At 45.0% G+C, this 18,484-nt stretch overlaps 2 protein-coding genes across 3 annotated transcripts in view; one reads left to right on the forward strand and one right to left on the reverse strand.

Moving 5' to 3' along the window:
- Positions 1 to 1,111: 1,111 nt before the first annotated feature.
- On the reverse strand, positions 1,112 to 4,972 carry LOC135399337 (E3 ubiquitin-protein ligase Hakai-like). Of its 2 annotated transcripts, XM_064631212.1 has the most exons (7): positions 4,930 to 4,972; positions 4,401 to 4,559; positions 3,722 to 3,855; positions 3,247 to 3,333; positions 3,116 to 3,177; positions 2,918 to 3,041; positions 1,112 to 2,078 (listed from the first exon to the last, which is right to left on the reverse strand). In XM_064631212.1, the coding sequence occupies exons 1-7, from the start codon at positions 4,940 to 4,942 to the stop codon at positions 1,170 to 1,172; spliced, it is 1,488 nt and encodes a 495-aa protein (XP_064487282.1). In that variant the 5' UTR covers positions 4,943 to 4,972; the 3' UTR covers positions 1,112 to 1,169. The 2 variants fall into 2 exon arrangements, with proteins under 2 accessions (XP_064487282.1, XP_064487283.1); XM_064631213.1 differs by lacking the exons at positions 4,401 to 4,559; positions 4,930 to 4,972 and adding an exon at positions 3,987 to 4,152.
- Positions 4,973 to 4,978: 6 nt separating this feature from the next.
- Positions 4,979 to 18,484, forward strand: part of LOC135399334 (ubiquitin carboxyl-terminal hydrolase 19-like) — a 30,036-nt gene continuing 16,530 nt past the window's right edge. The window contains exons 1-11 of the mRNA XM_064631205.1: positions 4,979 to 5,334; positions 5,585 to 5,713; positions 5,812 to 5,942; positions 7,871 to 7,984; positions 8,096 to 8,202; positions 8,277 to 8,351; positions 10,255 to 10,370; positions 11,496 to 11,689; positions 14,347 to 14,512; positions 14,901 to 15,127; positions 16,138 to 16,203. Coding sequence (XP_064487275.1) covers positions 5,262 to 5,334; positions 5,585 to 5,713; positions 5,812 to 5,942; positions 7,871 to 7,984; positions 8,096 to 8,202; positions 8,277 to 8,351; positions 10,255 to 10,370; positions 11,496 to 11,689; positions 14,347 to 14,512; positions 14,901 to 15,127; positions 16,138 to 16,203 — 1,398 coding nt within the window. The 5' untranslated portion in view covers positions 4,979 to 5,261. The remainder of the gene's footprint in view (positions 5,335 to 5,584; positions 5,714 to 5,811; positions 5,943 to 7,870; positions 7,985 to 8,095; positions 8,203 to 8,276; positions 8,352 to 10,254; positions 10,371 to 11,495; positions 11,690 to 14,346; positions 14,513 to 14,900; positions 15,128 to 16,137; positions 16,204 to 18,484) is intronic.

Raw genomic sequence — 18,484 nt, forward strand, 5'->3', positions numbered from 1 at the left:
CCAAAGACTGGTTGCCAGACAAAAGTTTGCCGATGATGAATACTGTTTTCTTATTGTCATGGAGCTGCTAGTGCAAATTCCGCTTTTTGTGCAGTGAGAACTATATTCTCCAGGTAGAACCCATTGCAATGGGAATCAGTAGGAGAAACCAGAAATGAATGCCGCCCTCCAATGTTATTCATCAACGTTCCTTTCCATCCTGTAATCAGGAGTCATAAGTCATGCTTGTTAACGGATCACTATTGTGTGGTCATGTATGCATTCTCATAAATATTTTTTAATGAAATACTGAAGCCCCTTGAATCATAGTCTCGAAATGTGAGGTGGGGGGCAAGACGGACATTCCGCGAGTCGTGACATATCAGAATTCCATTCAGAAATGCCTAAAAAATAAAGCTCCCGCATGCAGGTACACAGAGCTGTGAACTCTCATTGCTTTCATGTTCCCCATGCGTGGTGGTTCAAACTCTGCGGGAGGCCATCCTCTGTGAGTGGCACATGTAGACTTTTTCTCCCCTGTTGCTTCGTTAGTTTAGCCAGCATGACCATATGGCCCCCTTTTGTCAACATGAAAGTATAAAAAGAATGTGCCCTTTCTTCCCACTGTCCTGTATGATGGCAAGACGATTGGAAGCAGATGCGTTCAAACGTTGTTTGCGAGTTTTTGCCCCACAGCAGCTCAATAGAATTGAAGCAGATGACCTTCCCCACTGGCAGACTGGCTTGGTCTTCTTGAAGGGGGAAAGAGAAAAACCACATGACATCTTGCCATTACACAGCTGCATCCATCATTTAGAACATATGCATTTGTTAGCAGAAGTGCATCCGCTGGTCACAACAATGGAACGTGAGTACCATCACATTGGAAACAACACTGGTAACCTACTCAACTCCACGAGAACAGTGAGAGTGGAAGAACAATGGACGTCCGATGTAATGGTATCCTCATAGTAAGTAAAAGACCTTACAAGCACGTTCATGTTTGCACCACAGATCACGGAATATACAGCCACGTACAGTTTCCGTCGATGCAGAGAGAACCACTTTCCTTCATCATCAATTAGACCTTGGAAAGCTTCAAGAGCATCCAATGTGAAGTAATGATACACCATGTAACTTAGACATTTATTACATTACACTCCACTCAACAGATCAAGACCTTTTTGCATTCATTGTCCATAGTAAGCCGGTCGAAAAGTCGGCTCCCGCTGCATCCCTAGCGGCGGGGGCGTTGTTGGTATACCCCTCGGTGGCGGCATAATGCCCCTCTGCTGCGGTGGTGGGAGGTTCGTTCCTCCTCCTCCCCAGTGTTGATGAAACTGCGGAGGTGGCGCGCCATCTTCGTACGACATCCCCGACGGGGGGAACCTCGGGGGTGGAGGTGGTAGACCACCGCCCTGTGGAGGATGCCCATATTGCGGAGGCATTGGCGGGTGCATCGACAGCGGAGGCATCCTCGGTGCCCCGGGAGGAGGCTGGTTCATCGACGGCGCCCCCGTCGTGTAACTCGCAGCAGGTGGCGGTTGAGAGAAAGGAGGTTGCGTCGGCGGATACTGCATGTGTCCCGTAGCTGCTGGCGGATACACTTGCTGTTGTGGGGGGTGAACAACTTGATGGGGTGGGCTCGCAAATTGTGGCGGAGGCATGTTCGGCGGGGCTCCTTTGTGACTGTCGTCGTGTATCTGGACAGTTATCAAGTTTGACCGGCTGACGACGGGGATCTGAGTGGGATATCCGCGCGGAGGAGCCATCTGTTGAGTACCGGGACCGGGAGGCATCTGAGGAGGAGGGGGCAGCCGAAGTTCCGGAATCTCTCTCATTTCTGAAGGTTTCTGTTGAGGAGGCAGGTGCACCGTGTGAGGGGGAGGAGGTGCCGGGGCGTGGGATGGCGGGGCACGAGAAGTGTCGATTGCAGCAGGGGGATGGCTAGAATGGTGCTGCCGGGGGTCGCGTGCCACAAGCGTAGGGTGTGGAGGTGGGGGTGCACTTCCACCACTGGACTGAAGTCCACCGTGAGCCTGACTGGAGGAGGACGACGAGGCTCCGGTGTTCTTTAAATGCCGGTGACTGATGTGAGCCTGTTGAAATGTTTGTAAGCACCACTATAGTTCACAGACTGGACAAACACTGAAACACAGTCATATCCAAGATCTCTGGGAAAAGTGGATGGTGCACCATAAAGAGAACAGTGAACTTTGTGTACTCATGCGTCATGAAGAGCCTGCTGTTTCATCTGGTGTGCCATACATTTGCTTCATTACAGGCACTGTGAGGCAGTAGAAGTGCAGTCTCCGAGTATTTATCTGATTGATTGCCTGAGCCCTCAGTACTCTTACGACCCAATTTTTCTCCCCATTGAACTCGTAGTTATCAGAAAACAAAATTCAAAATAACAAGGAGCACTCTGTCAAAGAACTCGCCAAATGCGTACTGCTCGTCAAGAACGGCAAGAAACTACATTGCATGCGGGCAACACTTGGTCTAACATGAAATAAGTTGCCTATGTGTTGGCTACGTAGCCATCAAGACCAGCAAGTCAGTCGGGAACATAGATCACTGTTGCTTGATGAATTGGGGATTATCTGCCACCAGACGTCGCCCCGGGCCGTTTTACGTCAACTTTGCTAGCAAATTAAAAATATTAAGCATTCTCTGTCATGTTTCTCACTTGTTTAGGAACTGCTAGTTTGCGGTACGTTTATGCTCTTTAAAATGACCAATATGGCATTCAAATTGCTTATTCTGTGTTAATGAAATCGAGGACAAAAGTGTATGCATGTTTATGCTATCCCTCAGGGTAGGAGCGGTAGCTTGATCAGTTGTAGCAGCGGTACTGCTTGGAAGGCATTATTGAAGCACAAGATCTTTGACCTGCCTCTGTGCTTCCTCAAGCCTCAAATTCTAAAACACTACTCACCTGCAAGTCCCGCTGACTGAGGTACGTTCGGCGACAAGAGTCCTTGCCTTGCCTGGCACCAAATGTGCACATGAACACAGTACCCAAATTGCTGGGCTCCAAGCGCTGTACCTTGTCGTTGCACCTGAAGCAGTGTCCAAATACACATAAGTACCGACTTTATTGTATGGGCACGCAGCCACTCAATCGATTTCTTACCTGTAGCATGTTTTTTCCGCTTTCTTAGCGCAGTCGTAGCAAAATACGTGTTTACATGGAATCTGTAACAGTTAATCGAAGGGTATGTCTCATGGCTGTCAACGCTGCTGTTCATGTTTGCTGGATCTTACCATACGTCCGTAGGTAAGAATTGGAAGATTGCATTTCTCGCAGCAGTGTATCATGGGATTGATGAGCTTCTCCCCGATCAGGTTAACCTGCGTGCAATCATCTTTAGGTGGAAGGCAGGTTTCCACAACACACTGAACAACGGCCTACTACCAATCGTGGGTAAGTTAGTGAAAAAGTATAAGTTATAGTTAGCCTGCAATAATAGTATCTGAATTATAGTTACCCTTTTTTAAATGTAACTAGTTACAGGTATAATTGCAACTAACTTAGTTACTATGCACTGCCTACTACTTTAGATAGACACTTGTGGACATACACAAAGCTCCCACCACAGAGGTGGTAGTTTTGGCAGAGAGCACTTCGCTATGGGACTTGAACTACCGTAACCAACCTGTGACCCACATCTCCTATAGACATATGTCCGGGTCGCTATATGCGGTAGTAGGTCGTGCATTGAACAGAGTAACGTCAAACCTTATGATCCCATTTTAGCTTCTTGTTTTGGTGTAGTGGCTCCGGGGGTCCTCTGGCTAGCGGTGAAAATGATGGAGGATCCAGCGTGGCTATTTCTTCTTTTGTCTCTTCCTGTTCTTCTTCTGCAGGTTCCTCTGAAATGTTATGAATTCTTTATAGAAAAACATAGTATGAGGAAATAGAGATTCTTGAGTTACTACATCCCCTAAACCTACTGATACAACATAGCAAATTTGACAAGGGGGCAAGCAGTTGTGTGTATGACCTTTCACTGCCCTGCACAACATGTACCACTCATGAACCTTTGTAACCTTCAAGGAACGAACGCACTGCATGTTTCATGCTTCTCAAACATGTGTCATAAAGGTGTAGAAAGCACCACCATGAGGTGCGAGACTGAGACGCTGCTTATCAAACGTTGGATCCCGCGGCAACCGCTACCATGCCTTTTTTTTTTGTTATCAACATTCCCTCTCTCTCTCATTATTCCCCGTGTGTGCGGTGAAGGGCAGTTCACGGGTATTTGAACATGGGAATGACATGTCAAGTCATACGTGTGGGTAGTCTGCAAACTGCTGATAGCTGGCGTTTACGGAGTTTACTTCTTGTGCATGCATGCAACGGAATCCGTGCTGATACAAGCGTACAGTGCGAAAACGACAATCGGAATCACGTGTACCTTTCTTAACTTCTTCTTCTTCACCTTGCGAAGCACGGTCATCTTCCTCTTCAACTGCCGCTGCTGCCTTTTTGGCAACACTCGCTGCTTTTCTGCCGCGAACACTTCTTCGGCCGCGACCCCTTCCTTTGCCTTTAGTAGTTTTCTTCGCGGCAGGAGCTGGCATAGTTTTGTGAACAGAATAAGTCAGTCGTTTGACAGAAGTCGACAAGATTCAGTTGGACCTTTGTTTAGCACCGGAGTAATATATCAGTATCAAATAGGGACGGTTCAAAGGGTTGTCCTAGAACAAAGCGCACTATGTCGCTTATCTAACAATTGCTTCGCACCGTAATGTGTAACAGTGATGTTTTAAAAGTCACAGACTTTGTGCGCCCTAACGTAGCTTTGTAATATTTCTGTCAAACACCATGCATTTAAGAGATTGCAAAACATCCACTTTAATTTTGGAATCTCAATGTTCCGAACCCTATCATACTTTCGTATTTACAGTAAACATGATGAATCCCAAAATTTGACCGATTCCTACCCGTGTCCGCCATCTTTGTGCCACTACGGTGCTACAGCAGCGCCACGCTCTTTCTCATTTGGTGCCTGCATGCATCACGTGTTTTATGTTGCTGTTGTTCTCATGCTGTTCTGGATTGAGAGCTTTCGGCAAATTCTAGAATCGGAAGCGGCGGCGGTGGTGTTCATAATGTGTGCGGTAGTGAAAATTCCAGAGCAAGAAAAATTATCGAAATCCTAGCGAAGGCATCAGTGGTGCGTTCGCAAGGGTTGATCTCGGTGAACGAGTATTAATCGTCACAAAACAGCGTGCGGCGTAGAGCGAAACGGCGTTTACAAAACGTTACATGCACAATGGAAGGGAACAAACGTCGGAAAGAAAAGGAAAATGCATGCAAAGAAGCTGAGTGCAAACCTGAGAAAAAAAGTAAGTGCTCCTGTCACACACGTCAGGACCTGTAGAATTACAAAAATCAGTTTAGCGGGACAAGTGCGAGCTTATGCATTTCCGCTGTCCCGTGGATCTGTACAATGCATCGCATTACAAATAAAAAGGCAATCCTAGAAGCATTAAATATATACGAGCAGGTATTCTTTGCACAAGGTTGATTATGTGTGTCAAAAGCAGTGAGCGATGATTTAACTGACTGATTCAATTAATTCATTTCGTCGTGCAGGAATTCTGAAGTATGACTGGAGCCAGACACGCTCTGAAGTTAGTATTGTTCTGGATGTCGGCGCATCTGTTGACTCGAACCAAGTCTCGCTGAAGTCCACAGAGGACCACTGCTCTGTCACACTGCCCGGTGAGGACAATAGTGCAGCTGTTTGCTGTGGGAACTTTTGTATGGTGTACGCATAGATTTGGTTAATTCCGTGCTTCTTATTGTACGATTAATTACAGATGGGCGACACTGGGACTGTGATCTGTTTGCACGTGTAGTGCCAGATTGTGCGAGCCTGGCTCAGAAGGCGAAGAAGATCACTGTGAAAATGGTGAAGGAAGATCCAAACGTGACATGGAAGCAACTAGAAGTGAGTGAGATTTCAGTCAGTACTTTTCACTCTACAATCACCTTCATACCCATGGAAGAAAATATGAGAATGACTCCGGAACGAAACTCTGAAACAATGCCAGCTGGCTGCACGCTGCCCTCTGATTACCCCTTTGAACATGCGTCACCACGTTTTTCGCTGCTGGAACTCCCTTGGCTGCAGAGACAACGCTAATTTATAAAACTCATTCGTTTGATATCTAAGCACCCTGGGGAAGAAAATTGGCCAAATAGACCGTCAAACGTTGTCACTTTCAAACACGCAACCAAAGAACATGCAGTGCAAAATTGAAGTGACCTACTGAGTTGGTCTCTCCTACTGTGTTGGTCTCTCAACATTTCACCACAGATTTAGCGCACTTTGCAACATTTCAACGAGTGGACACACTGATATTCGACACACTATCGTTTTGTCGTTCATGACTCATTCTCAACCCTGGCGTGTCAAACAAATTCACCAACCAAGGAAGGGAGTTTTGCTCTGGGGAGGGGCCATTATGAATGCACCAACAATTCCCAGTGCCCTAGTAAAGCCTCAGAATTCCAGCGCTACTGCAAAATCACTTTTGCAGCAATAGTTGCAGCTATTAACTGGTCACCCTCCACTATGTTTTTTTTTCTTTCTTTCTATGGATAATCTTTAGAGCTGTGTGAATACAAAATTTCCAATTCAAAATGAATATGAGTATCTCACAGACACTGCAAATCGATTTTGAATTGTACGTTTCAGTTTTGAGTCAGATATTCCCAAAAAGCCTGATTCGAATGTGTGTTCGGAATCAGTATGAAGCGAAGAAAGCAAAACTGAAACAATTTTAATTTTATTTGGAATTAATTTTAATTTTTCATAAACATATGAAAATATTTTCTTCCATGGAGTACAATTTATTGCTGCGTCTGCGGTTACATCCACGAGAACCTTGTGTGTGGATATGAGTGCATTGATCCTTTCGTGCTGCTGGATTTAGACAGCTTGTAGAACCTCCTCCTGGCAACCTTCCATCATTGTTCACAAATGGCGAACGAAACGTGTGTTCATTTTCAACGAAGTTCTCCAGAAGCAATTTGATTTTTTCCGTCCACCTGAATCTGGCAGTGGAGTTCTTTGCCAAACCTGCAGACATAAAGATGACTCTACTGTGTTCTTGTATGGAACAAAAAATATTATCAGTATTTTTTTTTTTTTTTTTTTCGGTTGTCCCGTTGCACTTTCCCATTTTCTGCTTTCGAACATACAGTCATCCTAGTAGGGTTGGGATCCTGGCATAGTTTCTTGTCTCAAAGTCTCAGGATTTTGCATTTTGCAATAATAAATTAAGGTTTCCTGACAACAAACGGAGTGTGGTACGCGCGAAAAGGAAAGAACGGCATCTTGCCGAACTTTGTTTTTAACTACCCCTTCTATGAAAACTATCTGTTGCAATTGGAGAACATACCAGCCGTGTCATCCACGACAAATGACAAACACATTAGATGCTGAGCCAACTCACTGCATAGCCAAAGATAGCCATCAGGTAGCATTGAAACTCCCACAAAATCACGAGGGCTCTTCTGATCTGTGAGACGACACAAAAAATTGCGTATCTTTTTGCTATCTTCTTTTTTCTTTTTGATCTTCACCAACACATTGATTTGAGAGCGGAAAGGAAACATAGAGACAGGCTTTTCAGAAAAATAGACCCTGCTGCTCCAGAAAAGAACACAACAGCAACTGTCGAGGAATAGAAAGAGAGAAGTGCTAAACGTATCAATAAGCAGGAAACATGCACTATATTGCTATTTGGACTAGCCTGGATGTGCGAGGGATCGTAAATATGGCTTGGCATTCCGAACCCTACACCCTAGTCATATAACTGATGATAATATTTTTGACAATTTTTGATAATTATAATTTTTTTTTTCTTTCAGAAAGAAATGCCAGGGGACAGCACGCCCCCTACTATAGAAGATGTGGGAAATGCAGAGAAACCAAACGTCATATGCGACGTGGTAAACCCGAAGTTCGACTACTATGAAAGTGGGGTAAGAAAAAAAAATTCATTGTGAGGTGGTTTCAGGGTGTGTTTCACAATGGCTGGTGTAGACTAACTACGTAAATGTTTGGGGGCTAACCTAACGGGTTTCAATCTTCAGGTTAGCAGAGATGCAGTGACAGTCACGCTGTTTGTTAAAGGCATCCTCAAGGAATCGTTGCAAGTCAGATTTGGAGAGCACAGTTTTTCTGTGATGTTCCAGCTGAGGTGGGGTGTCATTAAACCTGTTTTCCAGTGACACATCTACATTCGATAATGTTTTGTTGTTTTTTTTTCTCTAGGGACAGCAATGTGGAATTTTTCAAGCAGTATAATGCGCCACATGATGCAACGTTCCTGTGGCACCTGAACGTTAGGTGAGTAAAAAGTCTTATTCTATTCAGTGTTCCGACACAAATATTTATCACACTGAACCGGTTATTTTCCATACGCTAATTGAGCTGAAAGAGAAAGAAAGGTTTGGGTTTGACTTCCCGACAGAAACCATTTTCAATAATGGTACGAAGAACAACATTGTTGATCAACATGTAGTAATGAAAGTGAGTGGAATTGCTCATTTGAGGTACCCTTTCCCTAATGCACTCATCCGTACCAACCAAGGTGGCTGTGTACCATACGCCAGGTTGTGTTCTCTTTCAAAACAACTCAGAATTGTACAACATCTTTGAGCAGAAAGTGCCATATTGGCTGTGTACCATTTTGTTTTTTTCCATGAGTTTCTGCGAGTGTGGCACAGTAGCTCACAACATCCGTTCGGACCCATAGTTTTAGAGTCTTGAATGCTGCAACCGAAAGTAAATCCACATCATTGAGTGGGAAACCATATTTGTCTTTTCCTGAAAAACACCCTACTCACGAGGTTTAAAAATAAACAAAACATGCACTAAGTAGCGTGTCCAGAGGGATGGGTAAGACAGAAGTGAAGCTGGTAAAGTTGGTTACTTCAAAAATAAAGGCTATATCAGTTCAGTGGAAGGCCTCTGAAGGTCTGTGTCCCCAATTTTTAGAAAGAGGAGATAGGGTTGATGGTTTGCTGAGCTGTCTCATGGATGGTGAGTGCATGGTTTAATGGTAGTGGCTTCTGCTGCACCTCAACAAAACGGGGCAGACTAGCTGTCAGTGAATGCCTTAGGGAGCATCAGCTAAACACTGAGAACAGCCCCGTGGCTAGTGGGTTGGCGCCACGTCTGCACGAATGTAGTGGTTGTCAACCTATCTTTCGGGAGACCAAGGCTGCTCCTAGTGAGAACAACAAATGGAGATGGTTGCTTAATGAGCCCATTAAAATAGCTAAACGGAAGAACTGTATTGGCAAACCCTCTCTCGTTCCCCTTCCTCCCCTTCAAAACTTTTTACAGTCGACCTGCGTTTATCCGGACGGCTCCGTTTCCCGTGAAAATGTCCGGATAGCGGGGGAACCGGATAAGTGAAACACGAAAATCCAGAGTGATCCTAAAAGGACATCTTTATTGACCGTTACACAGAAAACTACCCATTGTCATCTGTTTCATTCTAATACACGCATCCAGCCCTTGCAAACCTTTGCTAATGGCATTAACTTGCGAAATATTGTTCTGTTGCTCGAAAAAATACTACTAGCACTGTTCTCAGTGCCGCCCGCACATTTTCTACCATCACAGCTGGTGCATCCCCGCTTTCATCATTAGGTTCTTCTTGAACATTATCGGAAGCGACGACACTGACGATGTCGTCATCTGCGATTGCAGCGCAGGGGTCCTCGCTGCGGACCTTCTTAGTCTGAAATGACCAGACTGCTCAGTGGATTACTTTTGTGTAATGTGCAAAGTCTGAAAGGGAGAAAATTCTTCCTAGCAACGCCCTCTTTGTGTCAGTAAAAAGGAGGCCACGACCAGGGTCCTCGACCTCGCTTGACTAGGTGTGGGCCAAGTGTCCTTCATGGACAATGACCGGATAACTGAAGCCGATTGTTGGGTATTAGTCACTTCTGTTCCCTGGAATTCTCGTCCGAGTCCGGAAGCTGAAGTCCGGATAAACGAGGGCGAAATACATGGGGAGAAATCCGTCCCCATGCTTTTTTGTCCGGATAGCGCAGGATCTGGATAAATGAAGTCCGGATAAACGCGGGTCGACTGTAGTTATATAGCTTGTGGTTTGCTGGAATTAAAAACGTTGCTCTGTCGGAGAAAGTGTTTGCGCTGTTTCCATGTCCCTCGGTTTTCTTGTTTATCTGTTGTCCCTCGTCGCACTTTGAGAATTGCTAACCTATGTCACGTCTAGGGAAGAAATAAAACCTGAAGTGTGCAAGTTCCGACTGAGTACGCACAAGCTGGAATTAACTCTCGTCAAGAGGATTGCTCAGAAATGGCCTTCTCTCGAAGCTCCCGAGGAGAAAAGTAAGAGCGCTTCATAAATTTTTGCTCCTAAATACACTGCACAGTGCCTTGCACGCAGCGAGAGCACCACATAAAATCATGTTTAAAGGTGGTGAGGAATACGGAATTCTAAAGTTAATGTGATGTCCACTTAGCGATGCCTTCGAAGAAGAAAGCACCCAAAAAGATTTGCAAAATTCGTTCGTGTTTTTTCATAACACATAAAAAATAGAGCCTGAAGTTTTAGAGTGTAACCCGCTTCTTCCCCGAATTTGCACCCCGAATTGAAGGTTACCTCTTTAGTGTGGAACCTGATTTTTACCTGGCAAATTTTCCTCATTGAGACATCTGTAGGAATGCACACTATGTAAGTTGTATGGCAGCAAATGCAGTTATGTCACTGTTTGTACCAAACCAGTACCGTTAGTTTGAGTAACTGAGCCCGATTTAACCCCTAATTTAGCATACTGGAATTTTTTTCACCCGAATTCGCGTGAATTTAGAGCACATGTTTATTTACCCGATTTTTACACCCCAAATTTAGAAAAAAAATATTTCCCGAAAACTTCAGGCTCTAATCAAAAACATGGAATTCAAAACCAACTGCCAGCTTCTGGTTGAAATGACCCTTCCCTGCTTCGCCTCTTCCAGTGACGTAATTGGCATTGCCGGTGAGATCCCCAATCGCTCAGCTGTTGACGGCACCAGGCTGGTTGCAATTCCGATACCATCGAAAGCAGAAACGCAGGTGTTTCTAGCTACTGTTTGGCAGCAGATTGCGCTTCGGAAGACTGCATTTTGTGACTTACAGCCTGCCTTCATAACTGACTCCAGTGATGTCGGTCCGCACACTGTAGCATGAATTCAGCCGGGAAGCCAGCTGCAAAATCCGATTAAATTCATTTTGTGATGTTTCCGACTGTTTCAAAACGAAATATCCTGGTTACATGTATTTCGGGCACTCACTATTCCAATTGCACCTTCAGTTCAACTGTGTTTCTTGTCCGGACACCACATTTAACGGCAAACACAATCCGATAAAAGGCCCCGGAATGCCCTGCACTTAGATACCACCGTACTGTAGCACGTCCGCTGTATTCCGAGCGGAAAAGTGAGGTGAAGTCCTGTGGTGTTGTGTGCAAACAGGTGCGGGAAGCTCCCCCAGCAATATGTGGGTGCCTGTATCAAAGAGCCCCCTGCCTCCCCCCCACTCTGAGAATAGTGGAGGAGAAGGTCCCCAGCTGTTGTCGTCAGAGGACCCTGGACCAGTTGAGGACGCGGCAGAGATGAACTCTGGAGATGCTGGCAACTTCACTCCCAGGAAAGGAGAACCTGCTAAGGTTGGTGCTGTCCCCTTCTTTCCACTGCAGTTTTGGTCATTACCGTTTAGTTGCATGATGTCGGAGATGCAGTTTTACGATCACTTTTTGACGTGAATATGTCTTGAAAATCAGCACCAAGGTAAGATGTCATCCTGGAAAGCCCTGCGACATGAAAGCTGTCACTTTCGTGACTCAAACTGTGGATCAGAGATTACGAGGCCAAGGGGTGGGGCACCCAACCGGACCCACCCCTTGGGCTTATGATCTCTGATCTATGGATGGTTGACAGCGATAACGAAACTAGCCTCGACCTTCCCCTCAGCTCCCTGCGGGGACGAACCGCGTTCGAAGTTGGCTGTAAGAAGGATGATTCACTCTGTCGTCTTGCTGAGCACAGCTGTCTCGTTTGCATTGCAAAAAGTGTGAAGTTTGAGCTGATTCGTGTACACTACAGGCTACAATTTGAGATGAAAAGTAGTAAAGTGCAGAATCTATCCAAGACCACATCACATACATCGCTGTTAAAGTATATGAACACGGAGTCTGAGTTGAGATACATAGAGACCGCACCGACTAAGCACTCGGAAATACTCAAATAGATTTGACATTTTTGAGGTCCGTGGATGTGAGTAGCATGCCTTATGTAAGTCACTTTAGTGACCACTGCCTAATGCTACACTGTCTAGTGTTTAGCAGTTAAGTTAAAGAAGTGTAGTGCAGCTTGTTCGCAGATGTGATAGTTAAGGCCCCGGGTTTTCCGCGATTCTGTGCCGGAATTCATCACGGAATCCTTCGTTTGGCACAGAATTTCACGGAATCTCTTATTTTGAGGAGTGTGCGGATATTCGAGTTCTCGAATTGGCATCAAATATCGATCACTCAAAGTATTTCATTCACGAACCGAATACCCAATATTCGGATTTCCAAGTATCCGATTGTTCGCCGAATATGAACGACACCTCCCGAAAGGGGGCTTCACCTGATGCCTCCCTGCATGAGGTGAAGCCTGCTTTACGATATTGCCCCTGCTGCAGGATCAACACAGAGAGGTTGCAGTTTTGTTTAAGATAATGTAAGCCCAAGTTTATCGTGCATACTTCGCCTGAGGAAGGGGCGGTGTTTCTCCCGTGTGCACTTTAGTGGTGGCAGTGGGGGATGTTTTTATTTGATGTCTGGGAGTTAGCCTCTAAAGACTCTTAAATAATGCCTACAGCGGTACAGCCCAGAAACAAAAAGGATGCCCTAAAGATGTAACTTCCACAGGGCATGCATAGTAACCTCCTTTGTAAGCTTCATATAGAGTTCCTATAAACTCTGTAGATGCTGAATGATCTTTCAGCTGGTACAAAGATTGCAAGTGACAGACGGCATTGTTTGTCAAAGGAGAACACAAAATATCATGTATGTAATGGTGAGCCACAACAGTGCTTTGAATCTGTAATTTTATAAAATATTTTTTGTTCCCACATTATCCAAGAAAATAAAGTGTTTCCCGTTTCAAGCAGCTGTTGAGTGCTTGCTGCGGAAAATCGCGGAATTTACAAGACAGTGCCGCAGGATTTTGAATTTTCCGCAGCAGAAAACCAGGGGCCTTATCTATACTGCTAGTGAAACTGAATAATATGCCTGATAAGTCCCATAGGATAAGGAAAGCCAAGGCATCTTTACAGTCTATAATCCCTTACATAATTGCCATATCCCCTGCTTATGCATGCCTCCTTTCACCTTTGCATGTTCTGTTGTCTCCAAACTCCAGCATGACCAGGTACCTATCCGATCCAGTTTCTTTTACTTTAGAAGAATGTTTGGCATCGCAAAAGTTATCCTAACCAAGCTTGCCTCATTCGTACCAGAGCCACTCTTTCTCACCAGAACCTTTAACGAGGTAGTGTCTTTTATGCTTCCTTGCTGGTGTGGAAGATGTCTTAACGCGCGCCTTCATGTACTTTAATACAGTAGGGCAGGTGGCAGGCGTCTTTGAGGTGCAACTTAATTTGTGCTTCATGCATGCGGAAGAGTGTAATGAAAATCTTGCTCGATTCTGTCTTGTTTGGCTCGCGGGAGGAACAGGGAAGTAACTTTGCTGATTGTGAGGCAATACTGATATCATTGGAGTAGTGCCAATGCCATCTAGACGAAACAAGGCTGGCCAGATGCGTTCTCTTCATGCTTTGCCAGTGACACATCCGAGGCATCAGTAGACGTGGCACCAAGCGACGTCTGCTTCAGCAGATCACTGCAAGTGGTTTCAGACACTGGGAGCTCGTGGCTTTCATGTCGTTGCTAAAAGCTGTTTGTGATTTAAGGGGCTATTGCATTGTGGCACTGTGGATATCAGCGGCGGTTGGTAACGTGACGGCGTAGACATGCGCGGACAGACAAAAAGGAATGACCAGTTCTCTCCTTCCCTCCTTTTTTTTTTTTTGCTTTCATCATTTCCTGTCAATAAATCTTCAGTCGTGGGATTGCAGTCGTCGTGTCCTGTTTTGTTCGCTGATTGTCCCTAGTCTTATTTGCTGTGCCATGTCTACGCCGTACTTGCATTATGTCATGCCTTTTGTCTAAATGGCGTTGGATGCGTTCAGTAAGATAATGCGTTCAGTAAGATAGTCATTCCTTTTGTGCATGCTATTCTGAGAAGCTTGCTAGCAGATGAAGCAGTAGTATGATTGCAGAGGCCAACGTGCACGGTGTCCCCCCAGCTCGTACACGGAAGCTACCCGGCGCTGGGTCCTGTCGCTCTCGGGCACACTGGATTGGACAATGTCGGCAACACCTGCTTCATGAACAGCGTCCTGCAATGCCTAGCCAACACCCGAGAGTTTCGTGACTATTTTCTCAGTGAGTTTGCAGAAGCTTGTGAAAGTCATTTACTAGTAATGATGTGCTTCTGTCCACATTTTGAAAATTGTTGATAAATAGAGGTGAGCGGTGGTAAGTAAATTTGTACCCGCTCTGTACCTGTGTGTGTGTGTGCGCTATGAGCAACCATGTTGTATGATGTGGGTACAGCTGCATTTCAACCGCAACTTGCAGCAATACCGAATTTAGCTGATATTCCGACTGATACTAAAAAGATGCGGAGCGAAGAATTTTTTTTTCTTTCTTGTTATCGATAAGTTCTTGTAGGCTGCAGCCGCTTAATCGTATTTACACTGGAATGTCTCTCAGTCTGTACTATAAGTGTAGTAAGCTCGTCAATGTAGACGTCAATTCGTAAATGTCGCAGGTGGAGCCTTTCAAGCAGAAATCAACCGCGACAATCCTCTTGGGATGCATGGCGAACTGGCTGTGGCCTTTGCCGTACTTCTGCGTCTTCTGTGGTCTGGTACGCAGAAGTCATTGGCTCCTTCTCGTCTCAAGAGTTTAATCAGTGTCAAGGCACCTCAGTTCACTGGGTTTGCTCAGCACGATGCTCAAGAGTTCATGGCTTTCCTGCTCGATGGCCTCCATGAGGTAAAGATGATGATGATGATTTGAGTTTTAGTGGTACAGATGCAACTTTGACCATAATGTGCCAAACCAGGATCATGAGGTAATCATGCCCAGGGGTCGCCTGTGGGAGACAATAAGCGGTTTCACTTTAAACACATTCTCACCCAGAATGATGTTCATGATGTAGAAGGGCCTTCTGGTGTACCATCCATAAAATAGAACGCAAACTCTTTGGATGTTTGGATATGCTACGAATTTTGTGTTTTTAACGCTGGATTCTTTGCAACTTTGTGTTACTAACACTGTACATTGCACTTTCTTACAAGTCTTCCATACTGACATTTCAATCCATTGCATAAGAATCTAGAGCTGTGACTGTGAGGCATACCCCTAGAACCGTTGGCTCGAGATTGCCCAGAAAAAAAATTTAGACATAGAATTTACATATTGTTGAGGGGAATGGGACTTCGAGTGACCGACGACAGGTTCGTCATCATAATGTTTGAGTAAAAGCAGAGTTTTGTTTGTTGATGTGATTATTGCTTTCTTAACCTGAATTTACATATACAGTCTCAACCTCGATATAACAAACACGCGGGGACCACAATTTCTTTAATTGTATTCAATTGAAGGTCACAAATTCCTTCGTGAGGCCGCACGCTGCACTTAAGCGTCGCTAACTCCCCGCTACGATGCGGAAAAGTTTTTCGTGAAAAATGACAGCAACTACAAGTACAGTGCCAAAGGGTACCTATGGCATGTTATTCTTGCGTGAAACAGCCGATTATTCGAGTCTGTGTCATGCCAAGAAGATGCGTAAGGCTCTCCGTTGCTACGACATGTTTGTCCCCCGTCAAGGAAATCATCTAGGCTGATTTCGTCACGTATGCCGCCGTATAGTATTTGCCAATGCACGTGTAGCATGAAGTTTGTGTATCCTGTATTTTTATTTTATTTTTTTATTCCTTGCGTCTACTGTCCTGAGCTATAGACTCTGGTAAAGGTATGACAAACACGCTTGAAATTTTTAGGACCTGAACAGGATCCAGTCAAAGCCATACATTGAAAATGCTGAGTCTGATGGACGCCCAGATGAAGTAAGTTACCAGTTTGTTGTTTCTGCTCCAGTCCTTTGAATTAGATCAAAATCAATGCTAGAACTCAAATACAGCTCATATGTACCGTATGAAGAAATTGATGATGAAGCTTGCGCTTTGTGGGCCGCCTCATCCAAATGTAAAGTAAAGCTGAACCTCAACCCAGAATGACCAAACCAAATTGACTTACAGTATGACATCTGTGCACCCATGTTTGTGGGGCATTATGTTTTGTAGAAGGAAGTAAAGGAAATAGGTGATTCTCTCCTTGTTCTTGCGGAGGCATTACATAACATTACTGGAGAGTGTGTTAAGCACCTCTGCATCAGAGGACACAATGTGCGAGTATTTTTAGTTATGTCAACCCTATCTATGTTGGGCATCATTGTTGTTTGATGTCGCACTCGTCTTGTGAGGTCTCTAAAAGCTTGTTTCCATAAATGTACGAGGGGCGTTCAAGTCAAATCAGGACTTTTCATTTTTCGCAAAAGTAAAATTTGGGCGAGAAATTAGTTTTATTTTTCAACGTAATCTCCAGCTGCACTAATGCTCACGAGGGCTTGGATGCCAGCAGCGTAGAAATCCTTACCGGCGCGTAGCAGCCATGATCGGACCGCATTCGTGACCTCGTCTTCGCAGCTGAAGTGGCGGCCCCCAAGGAACGCCTTCAGTGGCCCAAAGAGATGGAAATCGCTGGGGGCGAGGTCTGGACTGTAAGGGGGATGTGGCAGCAACTCCCAGCCAAGTTCCTGTAAGGTGCGTGTCGTGAGATGCGCGGTATGCGGGCGTGCATTGTCTTGTGGGAGGAGGACTCCTTTGGTGATGAGGCCCGGCTTTCCGAAACTGGATGTGTTCATGAATGATAGTGTTCAACGTTCCCACAGAAAGGTCTGTCTTTCGAGCCAGTTCAAGACCTGTTATCCGTCGGTCCTTGAGGATCAGGCACTCCACAAGTTGGATGTTCTCAGGAACTCTGACACTGGGCTCTGAGCCGCCCCGGCCGGGATCGTCTTGCACTGATGTACGGCAGTCTCAGAACTGTTTGCACCGCTCAAACGCTTTGCTGCGACTAAGTGTATCGTGGCCATACCGAGCCTGAAGTCTTCTGTGAATTTCAGATGACTTTACACCTTCATTCACGAGAAACTTCATGACAATTCGCTGTTCGATGTGCGCGCTCACCTCGTTGTCGGCCATCTTGTCTAGCACGTGTCTTTTGTTTTGCACAAACTTTGGACCACCACGTGGTGAACGCAGAGGCCTGTCGCGTGTGAAAATGACAAAAAAGAAGTAGCGGGAGCCATTTGTACACTCAGAAGACAGAAAGTCCTGGTTTGACTTGAACGCCCCTCGTAGCTGTGAAAGACTCTCCAAATGCTGGGATATGTCTTAATTAAAAAATTTGCTAGTATGCACTAGTATGCACAGCAATTTGCTGCACAGCAGTTTGCACTAGTATGCACAGCAATTGAGTTACAATAAATGTGTAACGTTTCAGTGCCAGTACTGATCAGAGGGTGGGTGTGTACATGCTTTAATAAACAAAACCTTTGAATGGAAAGCAACCATGAAATGGAAAGTAGCAAGGCTTTACACGTTCAGTGTACAAAACTCACTGCTGCTAACAGTTGTAGTTAAAACGTGTGGGTAACGTAAGCAGTTGAGGTGACCTTCACAATACCAGTAAATTGCCATCTCTTGTGGGAGCATTTTGTACTCAGCCTTCCAGTCTTTTGTCAAGGCCTAATTTCCTTTCCTTTCATGGATTCACCTGCTATACAGGGTGTTTTTTAAACATGGAATGGCATTCAGCGAGGATAGTCTATCAATCTGCTATCTCGCTTCTGTTCAAAATCCCCTAATTAAAGAGTTACTAAATTTTAGGTAATTAATTAGTCATCTTGTAGTTGCATACTTTCTTTGAGAGGATGTCCACGTGACTGTGGAACTCAACTGCAAAAACGACATCTACGCTGCTCTCATAGCTTTTTTATAAAAATTCTGTAGAGGCTAGAAAGACACCCTGTATATATGTATTGATCTGCTCTTTCCCACACTATCTTTCAAAGCCGTGGCCATACGTAGTAGTTTGTAAACACTGATGGCGTGAGCTTTCACCATAATCAAATAGAGACAACAAGAAGCTCGACAGGGAATATGTCATTTTCTTCTTTCTTGTTCTTGTTCAATGAGTCTCTTGTATCTGTCATAAGTTCTGCTTAAAGCCAACTTATGTTGACCATATTGAGGAAAGGAAAAGAACTCTGCTTTTCGTTTTCAT

This window comes from Ornithodoros turicata, chromosome 6, assembly GCF_037126465.1.
Source record: "Ornithodoros turicata isolate Travis chromosome 6, ASM3712646v1, whole genome shotgun sequence".
Lineage (NCBI taxonomy): Eukaryota > Metazoa > Arthropoda > Arachnida > Ixodida > Argasidae > Ornithodoros > Ornithodoros turicata.

Excerpts from the sequence above, each read along its gene's own strand:
- LOC135399337 (XM_064631212.1), bottom strand. Across the intron at positions 3,856-4,400 it reads AGAAGAAGAAGTTAAGAAAG|AGGAACCTGCAGAAGAAGAA; the intron begins GTACACGTGATT and ends ATAACATTTCAG. Across the intron at positions 3,042-3,115 it reads GCGGAAAAAACATGCTACAG|GTGCAACGACAAGGTACAGC; the intron begins GTAAGAAATCGA and ends ACACTGCTTCAG.